General features: G+C 40.1%; 1 protein-coding gene across 8 annotated transcripts in view; it reads right to left on the bottom strand.

Annotated features, from left to right (window-relative positions):
- Nucleotides 1–13473, bottom strand: part of ppfibp1b (PPFIA binding protein 1b) — a 149765-nt gene that overhangs the window by 56662 nt on the left and 79630 nt on the right. For all 8 annotated transcript variants that reach the window (XM_041215891.1, XM_041215889.1, XM_041215888.1 and 5 more), the window contains 3 exons: nt 9186–9272; nt 7499–7612; nt 842–973 (listed from right to left, as the gene is read on the bottom strand). In XM_041215891.1, coding sequence (XP_041071825.1) covers nt 842–973; nt 7499–7612; nt 9186–9272 — 333 coding nt within the window. The remainder of the gene's footprint in view (nt 1–841; nt 974–7498; nt 7613–9185; nt 9273–13473) is intronic.

Raw genomic sequence — 13473 nt, forward strand, 5'->3', positions numbered from 1 at the left:
TGTTTGCAGACTGCTTTTTGCTGCGGAGGTCAGACTAATTCGCTCAGGACCGATATCAGTGCCGCAGAACTGACCCACTACCTTTAAAATGTTCCATCTGTATTGATTTAGGAGGAGATTTTTTTTTAAACAAAGTAGCCCTAGAGTAAACAAAATCAACTGCAAGGCAGGAATTAAACTGAGCAGTTTAGACCTTATGAACTCAAGTTTAGAAAAAGCACAGCCCCAACAGGGAACTGATGTATTACTTGTTATTGAACCTATGGGCTAGCAGTCAAGCCCAATCATGTCCTCAGGCAGTATCCAACAAGAGTAGCTACATGGCCAACAATCTGAAGTGGGAATCATAGCTGGCATTTGGTTCCTGCCCTGATCAGGGCTTACTGTCCTGCCTAAACAAGTCCTCTGCTTATGTTACCTTTTGTTAAAATAATCTGTAAAAATTTTAGAATTGCCAAAATATAACAGATCAAAAGATGTGAACCATAGAACATTCATGGAGTTACAGATTAATGAAATAGGGCTTAAAATAGATTTAGAAAGGAAATTGAAAAGTGAGGGTGGGAGTAGTGTAGGAGAGGGAGGGAGGGAGGGGGAGTGAAAGAGATGAAGGGAGGGGGGATGAGGGAGTGGTGGAAGGGGGAGTGGAGGAGAGAGGGGGAAGGAGGGAGGGAGGAAGGGAGGAAGGATGGGGGAAAATGGTAGAGACACAGCCCAGGTTACCCAAAGGGGGAACTATTTAGTACAACGTCTAATTCATTGGATATATTTACTTGAATTTATCCAGTAGAATTTATGTTCTGCAGCATAAACAGTACATCAAACCTATTTTTTGCCTCACCTCAGTATCTTTATATCGCTCCTCATATTCCAACCTGTCCTTTTCCATTGTATTCAGCTTTAGCTTCAGATTTGACACCTCAGCCATAAGGTCCAATTTCTGAGTCTCCAGTGATGTTCTGCTTAAGAGCTCCTGAAACAAAAAGCATGTCTCTATATGCTGTTCCAATAAATCACAATAATTGCGAAAGAAAAGGAAGCTGGCTTGAAGTGAGTGTCTCAGGAGTGCTCCTGTTCAAAGATGATAGTGTAACAGAGGTGGAGATGTAATTCCTTTCCTAATCCAACATGTTTGGTTGAAGTAGTTGGCAGAGAGTTTTAATAACACCATGAAACTAGAGAAACTGCAGGAGAGAAAATCTAGAATTTGACAATGCAAGGCAGCCAATTCATTTGTAGAGATACAAATCATTAAACTGGGGTATTTTAATTTAACAGTGATGATTAATTCAGCTCAATTCAGCCTCCTTCCCTGACTTCAGAACTCATCCAAAACAGCTGATTGCTGCTCATTTGAAATTGTTTAAACCTTGGAATTTTTTTCTGAATGATGAGTGGTTTGAATTAATATTAAGACAGCACCTGAGCTGTTTTTAAACAATTTCAATTCAAATTAACAGGCAATTCATAGAGTCATTACGGCAGAGGAGGCAGCCATTCAGCCTATGAAGTACATCCAGTCAGTCCCATTCCCATGTTCTATCCCTGTATTCCTGCAAGTTCAGTTCCATCAAGTGGCCACCCAATTTCCTTTTGAAATCATTGATTGTCTCTGCTTCCATTAGCTTTGAAAGCGGAGTTCCAGATCATCACCACTCAGTGTAAAACAGTTCACCTCACATTACCGCTGCACCTCTTGCCCAAAACCTTAAATTTTTGGATGTAAAAGCAGAAAATGCTGGAAAAACTCAGGTCTGACAACATCTGTTGAGAGAAGCAGAGTTAACATTGAGTCTGTATGACCCTTCTTGAGAGCTCAGAAGGGTCATACAGGCTCAAAACATTAACTCTGTTTCTCTCTCCACAGATGCTGTCTGACCTGCTGAGTTTTTCAGATTTCCAGCATCTGCAGTATTTTGCTTTTACTTTAAATCTTTGTCCTGTAGAGTCCTTGTATCATCAGATACTGGGAACAGCTTTTCTTTGCCTAACTTACCCAAAACTATCAATTGTGTACAACTCTATCAAATCTCCCCTTAATCTTCTTTGCTCCAAGGAGAACGACCCCAGCTTCTCCAGCTTAACCTTGTAGCTAAAATCCCTCAACCCTGGAACCATTCTAGTAAACCTCCTCTGCACCCTCTCAAGGGCCCTCATATCCTTCCTAAAGTGTAGAGACCTGAACTGGACACAATTATCTAGTTGTGACCTAAACAGAGCTTTATAAAGGTGCAGCATAACTTCTGTTTTTGTACTCAATACCCCTAATAAACCTCATCATATCCTGCTACTTTCAAGCTTCTGCGCCAATGGACCCTCAGGCTCCACTGTCCCTGTACACTAAAAACTGTGCCATTATTGTCTCTCCCTAACCCTTCCAAATGCAGCACCTCACACTTCTCTTCATTAAATGCCATTGTTTATTTTGCTAGCCTACGTCCTGCTGCTCTCAATTAATATCCTCATTGCTTGCCAGACCTCCCAAGTTTGGCAGCTTCTGCAAATTTTGAAGTTTTACTCTGTATTCCAATACTCAAGCCACCTGTATCTCACAAAAGCACTGGCCCTAGCACTGATCCTTGGGGAACACCACTGTCTACCATCCTCCGATATAGAAAAGAACCATTTATCACAATTTGCTGTTTTCTTTCCTAAGACATTGACCCTCCAATTCCATAAGCCTCCTTTCTTTTTATTTAAAAAGAGCCTTTATGTTGTACTTTGCCAAATGCTTTCTTCAAATGTTTGGACAACATCCATTGCATTTCCTTCATCAACCTTTCCCATTACTTCAAAAAAAAAATTAAATACATTAGTCAAGTGCAATCTGCCTTTTACAAATCTGTGCTGGCTCTCCTTAAGTAACACAAGTCTCTCCAAGTGCTTGTTCATCTTTTCCCCCCCAGTTATTTGTAAAACTTTATCCAGTGATGTTAAACTAACCAGCCTGCAGTTACTAGGAATGTCCTTGTACCCTTTCTTGAATAAAGGAGTCACATTTGCCAATCTTCCCCTCCCCTGTATCTAGAGAAGATGGGTGATTATGGCAAGCCCTTCTGCTATCTCCACTCCTACTTCCTTTAGCAATGTGGGATGAAAGCTTAAGCAACTTTCACTAACCAAAGCAGCAAAAGGATATAAATGATCAGCTAGCTGTCAATAAAATTTAAATAAAGTACAAAATATTGCTTTAAAATAAAATCAGCTGTACATTCCACTACAGAGGCATGTTGTTGACACAGGCAGCTTTACATAATTAATAGGATGATTCAGCAGAAAGCTGTTAATCTGCAGTTACAAAGCCAGGTAATGCTTGGCCTAAATAGCCAAGTGGTTATGGTACTGGGTTTGTAACCCTGAGATCAAGAGTTCAAATCTCACAATGGCAAACTATGAAACAATGTAACTTCATCTGAAACAGATGGAAACGGGTTTGTACTCGAAAGAGTTACAAAGCCAGGTAGGCTTGGCCTAAATAGCCAAGTGGTTATGGTACTGGGTTTGTAACCCTAAGATCAAGAGTTCAAATCTCACAATGGCAAACTATGAAACAATGTCATCTGAAACAGATGGAAACAGGTTTACTCAAAAAGAGTATCAAGAGTTCAAATCTCACAATGGCAAACTATGAAACAATGTAACTTCATCTGAAACAGATGGAAAATGGGTTTGTACTTGAAAGAGTTACAATAATACTATCAAGAGTTCAAATCTCACAATGGCAAAGTATGAAACAATGTAACTTCATCTGAAACAGATAGAAACAGGTTTGTACTCGAAAGAGTTACATCTTGGCTTGGCCTAAGTAGCCAAGTGGTTATGGTACTGGGTTTGTAACCCCAAGATCAAAAGTTCAAATCTCACAATGGCAAACTATAAAACAATGTAACTTCATCTGAAACAGATGGAAATGTGTTTGCTTGGCCTAAATAGCCAAGTGGTTATGGTACTGGGTTTGTAACCCCATGATCAAGAGTTCAAATCTCACAATGGCAAACTATGAAACAATGTAACTTCATCTGAAACAGATGGAAACAGGTTTACTCAAAAGAGTATCAAGAGTTCAAATCTCACAGTGGCAAACTATGAAACTTCATCAGAATAAACAAATGGAAACGGGTTTGTACTCGAAAGAGTTACAAGTGGAGTACCAATAGTTACTGCAACACAAGTGACTGAACCTAGTTATTTAAAAGATTTAAAAGATTATCAAGAGTTCAAATCTCACAATGGCAAACAATTTAACTTCATCTGAATAGGAACAGATGGAAACGTGTTTATACTCCAAAGAGTTACAAAGCCAGGTATTTCATTCTGTACTCTTCTGACTTAGAAACCTGAATTTTACAAGACGCTTCCTTCAGACAACTATTATACTCTGATTCACCTGAAAATAAAAGCAAAATATTGGGGACCGTATCTAGCATCGGTATCAACCACTACCCTCTCCGTTTGGCTGAACATGTTCTCTCATTGAACAGCTTCTCCTTTAACTTATCTTGCTTGCTCCAAGTAAAAGGTATGGCTATAGGTACTCGCATGGGCCCCATGATGCCGGTCTTTTTGTGGGAATGTGGAATGTTCCTTGTTCTAGTCCTATTCAGGTCCCCTCCCACAACTCTCTCTCCAGTACATTGATGACTGTGCCGCTATACTGCTCCATGCTCACATTTTGGACCTGGAAAAATTGACCAATTTTGCTTCCAACTTCCATCCTTCTTTCACCTTCATGTGGTTCATCTCTGACATTTTCCTCCCTTGACTTCTCTAACCCCAGAAACGGAGACAGACTGCCCCACAGCTACCTCGACTACACCTCCTCGCACCCTGCTTCCTGTAAGGACACCATTCTCCATCACATCTGTTCTGAAGATGCTACCTTCCATATTGGTACTTCTGGCAGGTCTTCCTCTTCCCTTAGTCTCTCTACACATACCCTCACCTCTTTGGTTGACAGGGCCCTCAACCGTGCCCAACCCATTTCTCTTACTTCTGCCCTCACCCCTTCCTCGCCCAGAACCATTATAGGGTTCCCCTTGTTGTCTTTATTCACTCCAATAGCCTCCAGACTCAAAGGATTATCCATCATCATTTCCGCCAAGCCCAGCATGATGCCACTACCAAACACACTTTCCCCTTCCCGTCAGCATTCAAAAGGGACTGCTCCCTCCGCAACAACTGGTTCACTCCTGGCAACCAAACACTTCATCTCCTTCCCATGCAATCGCAGGTAGTGTAACACCTGCCTTCTTATCTCCTCCCTCCTCACTTCCAAGGCCTCAAACACTCCCTCCAGGTGAAGCAATTTAGTCTTTTGTATTCGCTGTTCACAATTGAGCTCCTCTACATTGGGGAGGCCAAACACAGACTGGGTGACTAGTTTGCAGAACATCTCCGTTCAGTCCGCAAGCATGATCCTGATCTTCCGGTTGCTTGCTATTTCAACTCACCATCTTGCTCTCGCTCATTTGTCCTCGGCCTGTTGCAATGTTTCAGTGAAGCCCAACAAGACTGAGGAACAGCATGTCATCTTCCGATTAGGCTTTACAGCTTGAGTTCAATAATTTCAGACCACGAACTCTGTCCTCCATTTTGTAATTTCCCCCCCAGTGACAGTTTGCATCTTGTTCTCATGTTTTGCTTTCAAGCAGCACTAACCTTTATTCTGCTATTAACACCTACGCTAGACCAATGTTTTAGTCCTTGGCTACTACCTTCTAAAATGGCACTCTGACATATCTGTCTCTCTCTCTCCTTAACCGAGGGCTCCCCCCACCGTGGTTGACAGGACCCTCGACTGTGTCCGTCACATCTCCTGCACCTCTACCCTCACCCCTTCCCCTCCCTCCCAGAACCATCTCAGGGTCCCCCTTGTCCTTACTTTTCACCCCACCGGCCCCTGCATTCAAAAGGATCATCCTCCACCACTTCCACAAACTCCAACATGATGCCACCACCGAACACAGCTTCCCCTCATCCCCTGTCAGCATTCCACAGAGACCATTCCCTCCGTGACTTACTGGTCCACTCCTCCATCACCCCCAACTCCTCATACCCTTCCCATGCAATTGCAGAAGGTGCAACATCTGCTGCTTTACTCCCTCCCTCCTCACCACCCAAGGACCCAAACATTCCTTTCACTTCACTCCACTTGCACCTCCTTCAATTTGGTCTAATATATTCGCTGCTCCCAATGTGATCTCCTCTACATTGGGGAGACCTAACGCAGACTGGGTGACTGCTTTGTGGTACACATTCGCTCAGTCCGCAAGCATGACCCAAACCTTCCTGTTGCTTGCCATTTCAACACACCATCCTGCTCTCATGTCCACATGCCCATCCTTGGCCTGCTGCAATGTTCCAGTGAAGCCCAATGCAAACTGGTTGAACAACACCTCATCTTTCAATTGGGTATTCGGTAGCCTTCTGCTACCGAAGTCAACAACTTCAGACAATGAACTCTCTCCTCCATCTTTATCCCTTTAATCCAATTATTTTTTATTTATTCACTTTTTTTAAATGTATTTCTTTATCCCCCCCCACAAACACAGGGCCATCTGTCACTTGTTTTTGTTTTGTTTTCAGAGTGCTGACCCTTCTTCTGCTACCTTATCTTTATGCTACTATCAGCATCTTCTTTAGTCTTTAACACTACCATTAACACTCCTTGCCCTGTGTCCATATGTTTGTCAATCTCTCCTGAGCTCCCACATATCTCTGACCTATTTTGCTCCACCCCCTCTTCAACAGTATAAAATCAATCCATCATAATTCTACTTCTCTTTAGCTCTGAAGAGTCATATGGACTCAGAACTTTAACCCTATTTCTGTCCACAGATGCTGCCAGACCTGTTGAGTTTTCCAGCATTGTTTTTCAAATTTCCAGCATCTGCAGTATTTTGCTTTGACCATCACTGTTCTCTTTGCCTTTTGTTCCACAATATGACATTTAATTGCCCCAACTCTCTAGCTTTTTAGCCCTTCCTTTCTGCTCCACCTGACCCTCCACCTTTCAACAGCATAAAACCCAACACACCTCTACCACTCTTCAGTTCTGAAGGAGAGTCATATTGGACTCAAAATGTTAACTCTTTCTCTCTCCACAGATGCTGCCAGACCTGCTGAGTTTCTCCAGAACATTGTTTTATTGCAGATTCACTTTAACCTGTGTTAATAGTTAGATGCTGTAGCCTTAAAAAGGGGAAATGGCACAGAAAGACTTAAAGTAGCTGGCTGCATTGTGTAAAAATTGCCTTGATTGCAATCAAAGAAAGAAAGAGTCATTCAAGCTAGCAATTTCGATCCTGTTCTCTGGAAATGTTGTAACCTCTCAGCAGCATTAGCTAAGCAGTTTCACCAGAATGAAATGTCTATCAGATACTGTGGCGATAAATCAAGATTAGCCATTTAAAACATTTAGCATTTTGTAACTTCCCAAACAAATCCTTCTTTAACTTAAGTGTTGCCAATGGACTCCTCCCAACCGTTCCACTCATACCTGCTGTAACATCTCTTCTGTGCCATTCAGCTTCTCTCGGTGCTCATCCAGACAACACTCTAGGTCGCGAATCTTTTCCCCTTGGGCTTCCACTTGGTCAGTTAGAACACTCACCTGTGAAACAAAGTATGACTTCTGGTACAGTAACATTGAGAGATCGTCACTTTCAAAAGGCATCTCAGTGCTCTAAGTTACGTAGTTGCTTATTATCGCTATAAACTTTAACATATTTAGAATACCAAATCTTAGCTTGCCCATTGATTGAACAATTTCATTCATGTTTATTCTGGCAATCTGGTCAAAGCATGTTCCATCACGTCTGTTAAATTCAAGAACGATAAACAAATTTTTCAGCTGAAGTTGCACTAAGAAGGTGGTTTCAAATTTAGTTGTAGGGTCCACACGATAACAGAATATTTAAGGTACACTTGAAGTTTATGCAGCAGCCTACATGGAAATGGCATCTAGGAATGCAACTGGCTTATCTATTTGTATTGCCTTGACAGGTATAAATACAAGTTGCAAAACATGTCTGAAATTTACAGTACACAAATATTTTGTAATAAATATACCTTTCAAGTTAAGCATTTTAATTGAATATTTCAATCAACATGTCTTTGCAAGGCTGGTTCAATAATCAAGTAAAAATAGAGAATCTGGAATAGTTAAAAAACGATGTCAATCCTTCTCCCATGAACAGTTCTCATTCAAACTTAAAAATCTTTCAATGTTTGACTGTGTTCAATTATAGTGCAAATAATTAATTCAAATTTCAATGGAATATATTTCAAGAAGAGCCTGCCTGGTAATTGAAGTTCAGACCACTGGTTCATTCATTTGAAATCTGCTTGCAGGTTTCCCCAGAGGATGCAAGCTTGCTTGGGTAAGGGTGAGATTTCAGAAGGCAGCCAACTTTCTGGACTGAAACAAATCACTTAACAGGGTTGGCTAAGAAGCAATTTCTACAATACTGGCCTTGCCAATAATGCCCACATTGCATGAACAAATAAAAAAAACTGACTACAAAGCGGCTAGGAGCAGCATAGTATTAACTCAAAGGAAAGGAAAAAGCTAAAACAAACTCAGAAATGAATGGAAATTTACAAGTTGTGCAGTTAATTTGTAAAAAAAAAAATATTCATTCTTGGGAGGCAGGGTTGCTGGCATGGCCAGCATTATTTGCCCATCCCTAACTGCCCTTGAGAAGGCAGTGAGCCTTGAGCTGCTGGGGTTGTGCAGGCACATAATAATATTAGTGCTGTTTTTCAACTCAAGGTGAAATATTTTGTACTTTAAAGCATGACAGAAATGCACACCCACTGTTTACATTGCCTAAATAGAAATCACAGTACTATTAATCTGTACTGTATCACAAACTGTGCCTACTATCCATTTATAAAGTAATATGTATACCAAGATTCAAATATTGTAGAAATCAAATAAAAACTGTAACTGCTGGAAAAACTCAGGTTTGGCAGCATCGATGGGGAGAGGAACAGAGTTAATGTCTTGAATCATATTGGACTCAAAACGTTAGTTCCATTCCTCTCTCCAAAGATGCTGCCAGACCTGCTGAGTTTTATCAGCGCTGTTTTTATTTCAGATCTCCAGCAACCACAGTACATTGGTTTTATTTTAGAAATCATAATCCACTAACAAAGTTTGTCAATCGTGTCATTTTACTTACTTGCAAAACCAAAGATTCTTTATCTCCTTCTAATCGTGCCAGTCTATCCTGGTACGGATCACCGGTGACCGAGAGATGGCCATTTGTCTGTGGAGGATAAGTTTTCGAAACTAAGTTGGCTTTCTTTCACAGTTGTATGGCATAACTGCAGAAAAATGTATCTACTGCAATGATTTTTCGGAGTGAAAGGGCATTAATAGGTGGCGATCAAAATGACTGAGCAAATCAACAGCAAAGATATATGGCTTGAGAAACAATCACTAAGTAGTCAAATGAAAAAAACAGCTGTAAGCTTCTTTGGGACAGGCAGGATTTAGACATATAGAAATCAGATGGGACTTAATAATTATACCAACCTTACATTAAATGAAGTTGAACTCACATGAGCTTACCTAGCAGTGTGTGCAAATTGTCATCAATAGGCTTAGCCTGAAAGGATATCAGATATCAGGATATAATTGAGTTATCGCTTGATCCATCTTACAAGCACTCTGTACAGCTACAATAATACTGCATCAGGCACCTTTTCTGATGAAGAAGCTACACAGTTTCCTAACCATGATGAATGATTCCCTAACAAAAGTGACGTTTACCATGTATTGAACCTCAAGTCTTTTCTCCTCTTCTCTGTAAATGCATTGATATATATTAAGCAAAGCGAAGCAGCTGTATCAGCGTCATTGGCTAATTACTGTATCGGGGCAGACAGGTACGTCTCTCGGAATGTGTACAAATCCAAGAGAAAAAAAATTGGAAATATGGTAAAAGGAGAAATTTGAATTGCCCCATAGGATAATGCAATTGCATCAAGAAAACAAAACAAAAATGACATGGTTGACAACAGGTATCATGGTGCTTAAAGAAAATTTTAGGCAACAAATAATACATACAGTACTGTTCAAATGTGTTTATTTTGTTCAATTTCCTCAAAAGATTAAACTTTGTTTATGGTGCATAACTCAAAAGACACTAAATTTCAGAACAGTATGCCCTTTGTTGATATACACATGCTGTCTCATTCACAACCAAAACTTTCACAACTTCAACACACACTGCCACCAATACAGCTGTGATTTTTCTGTATAGTTATGGGACCACAAGTTTAGAATTAGGGGGTATCATACCTAATCTCAGAGATTAAAGTTTACATAATTTTAATAATTTCACATCCTTTATATTTGGTGTGCAAAAATTTACAAAATTTATCCCAAGATAAATAATACATGTCAAACAAAATATTGCAAAAGCTTTAGAAGTGGATAACAATTTGGGCAAGTCTGTAATAGGGCAGAGATAAGCATTAAATACTGGCACAAAGAACTGATGCTTGGTTTTTGTTTTAGATGCATAAGCTTAGGTTAGTTTAGAAACTGAGACTGGATTCTAGTCATATTTAAATAATCTGAACAATTCACTATTTGCAACTTGATTCAAGCTCTTCTCCTGTATAACTAACGAGGTGAGTTGAAATTCTGGAGTACCCGTTTATAGGGGCCCTTTTCTCTACCCTGTGGAACTCTGTACAAATTTCCACTACAAAAAGGCCTTAAACTATACGTAACAAATAATTCTTTCTTCCCTGAATTTTATTAAATTAATTTTGACACAGGGCTTTGAGTAGTGGTATAAACAAATAAAAAGTTCCCTGGCACTTCCTGTCCTACAAACACCTATTTGCTCATGTGTACTTTTGTCCATCTTAATGGGACTACCCTCCCTGATTGTTCGCTTACCTATTTAATCATTATTAATGGATCTCATGCAATGACTTCCTTCCCCTGCAACCACGCACTTGATCTTTTCTTGGTCCCCTACTGCTCACCACATATATGCTTCCCCTTGGCAACCTCACCTGAAAACACGGGGTCAGCTACCACAATTTGGCAATACCCAGTTCTAGCTTTCCACCATCTCTGTTAAATTGCTCATTGAACACCCAGTCAGGATGAGATATAATTTTTTCCCAGCTAAACAGAGATGGTTTACGTCATTGTCCTTTTCCATTGTTTGCATCCCCGCATTCTTTCCCACTGCTTCCATGTTAGCAGTTGAACCAGTTTGCAAACTTGCTGCCCTATTTAACCCCAAGCTGAACATCCAACCCTATATTCTCTCTATTAAAAATAGAAAATTTAACCTAACACCACCTTCACCCCTACCTCAACCCATCTTCCACAGGACCCTTCATTCGTGCTGTTAGCTGTGGGTCAGTGGTAGGATTCTCACCTCTGTCAGGAAGTTGTGGGTTCAAGTCCTACTCCATAGACTTGTGTGACAGTGCAATACTCTAAGCACTGCAATGTACTGTCAGAGGTACTGTCTTTCGCAGGAGACAGTAAACAGAGCCTGCCTATCAAGTGGATACAAAGACTCCATCGCATTACTTCAAAGAGCAGGGGTGCCCTTCCTGGCATTTGTTTATCCTTTCACCAACAACGCCAAAAAAATTGATTCTCATTGCTGTGTGCAAATCGGCTGCTACAGTTCAGAACAACTGCACTTCAAATAGCACTTGGGGTCTATAGAGGTGGTGAAAGACATGGCCATGAACTAAGTGTTTTCCTCTTTACGGAATTGAATCCTTCATAAACAACGTCCTGTACTCACCCCACATTAAAATTCAACTCCTGAAAAGCCAATCTTTCACCTTGGACAAATCAGGACAGAATATACTTTACTGAGTGATACATTCAACACAACATGGAGCAAAATAATGTTATACCGTTTATTGGAATACTAACAACTTTGTTAGCTAAAACAGCCATTTAAATTAGGCAGTCACACAAACACTGAACTGCTGTCATTAATGCAGCTGTTCACACTAAATATGACTAAAGCAGTGATTAGTAATTAATACATTTGCAAGTTTCATTAGTAGCATGGAAGAGTATATGACAGCAGTAAACACATATGTAGGGAACTGCTTTCACATCATGCATATCTGGTTCAAAAAAACTGGTCATATTAAAGAGTTGTTGAAAGGTTAAAAAAAACTTGCAAAATCCCTGGTATGGAGCATGGTGCCTTATGGGTGCAAGAACTGGGCCTTCAATAAAGTTAATGAGAAGAGGATTACAGTGTTTGAAATGTGGCCCTTGCAAAAGGTCCTTTGAATCAGCTGGACAGGGCAAAGAACCAATGAATTGGTTCACAGGAAAATCAGAATCCCAGCATCTGTCTATACGATCATAAGACGTAAGAGCAGAAGTAGGCCATTTGGCCCAGCAAATCTGCTCTGCCATTCAATATCATGGGGTTGTGGCTGATCTGATAATTCTCAATTCCTCTTTCCTGCCTTTTCCCCATAACCCTCCATTCCCTTACTGATCAAAAATCTGTCTATAAGACCATGGGCTTTTAGCTGAAGTGAAGTAGAAATTGAGAAAGTATGGCCACTGGAAAAAGGGGAGGAGAGAGTCTGGTACTAGTGGCAATAGAAGGTGAAGCATCAGGATAGAACAGGCCAGAACTGAAAAAGGACTGGATAGATGGACAGCAGAAACTGGACAGAGGAAGAAATGACAGCGATGCGCAGTATTATAGTGAAGAGAGAGATGCCTTTGGCTGCTTGAGGGGTACGGCTACTTATGGATGGCAAAAAAGTTGAAGGCTTTGTCATTGAACAGTAGTTTACTGCTTATGGAATACATTTTTTTTCAACTATGTATTTTTCAGTTCTTGTCTTTAGATACCATATTTACTGCTCTTTAGCTATTTATGACACTAGTGATTTGGAAAGCCATTATACATTAAAAATATTAGTAAAGCTGTACAAGTCAGATTTTACCTACAGATAGCAACATAGTCTTTTTGGTTTACAATAAATTCTTGATATTCACTCCAAAATCCAATATTAAAGCAGCTAATTGCATTTTAAGTGCATACTCAGTATTGATAGCGGCTGAAAATCTAAACAACATGAAATAAAAAGGGTTACCTTGCCTTTAAAAATTCCAACAGGATTCTACGTACCCATACAAATTTAGAGATAAAGCTGAATACATAAACAGCATCAAGATATATTTACCTCTAATTTAAAAAAGCATGCAGATTTTTGTCCCAGTGCAACATTACAAGTTAAACAAAAAAACTACACTGCACTTGATGATTTCTTTCTTCTGCTGAATTCTACTCTCAACGTTGACTCTTGCTAATTTTACCTTCTTCAGCCATTTGAAGTGTTTGTAGATATCCATTTCTCCCTCCATTCTGGTACAGATCAATTACTAATGGGGAAAACTCCAAGTCCCTTTAACAATGCAACACTGATGTTAGGCACTGAACTTTG

This window comes from Carcharodon carcharias, chromosome 21 (assembly GCF_017639515.1).
Source record: "Carcharodon carcharias isolate sCarCar2 chromosome 21, sCarCar2.pri, whole genome shotgun sequence".
NCBI lineage: Eukaryota > Metazoa > Chordata > Chondrichthyes > Lamniformes > Lamnidae > Carcharodon > Carcharodon carcharias.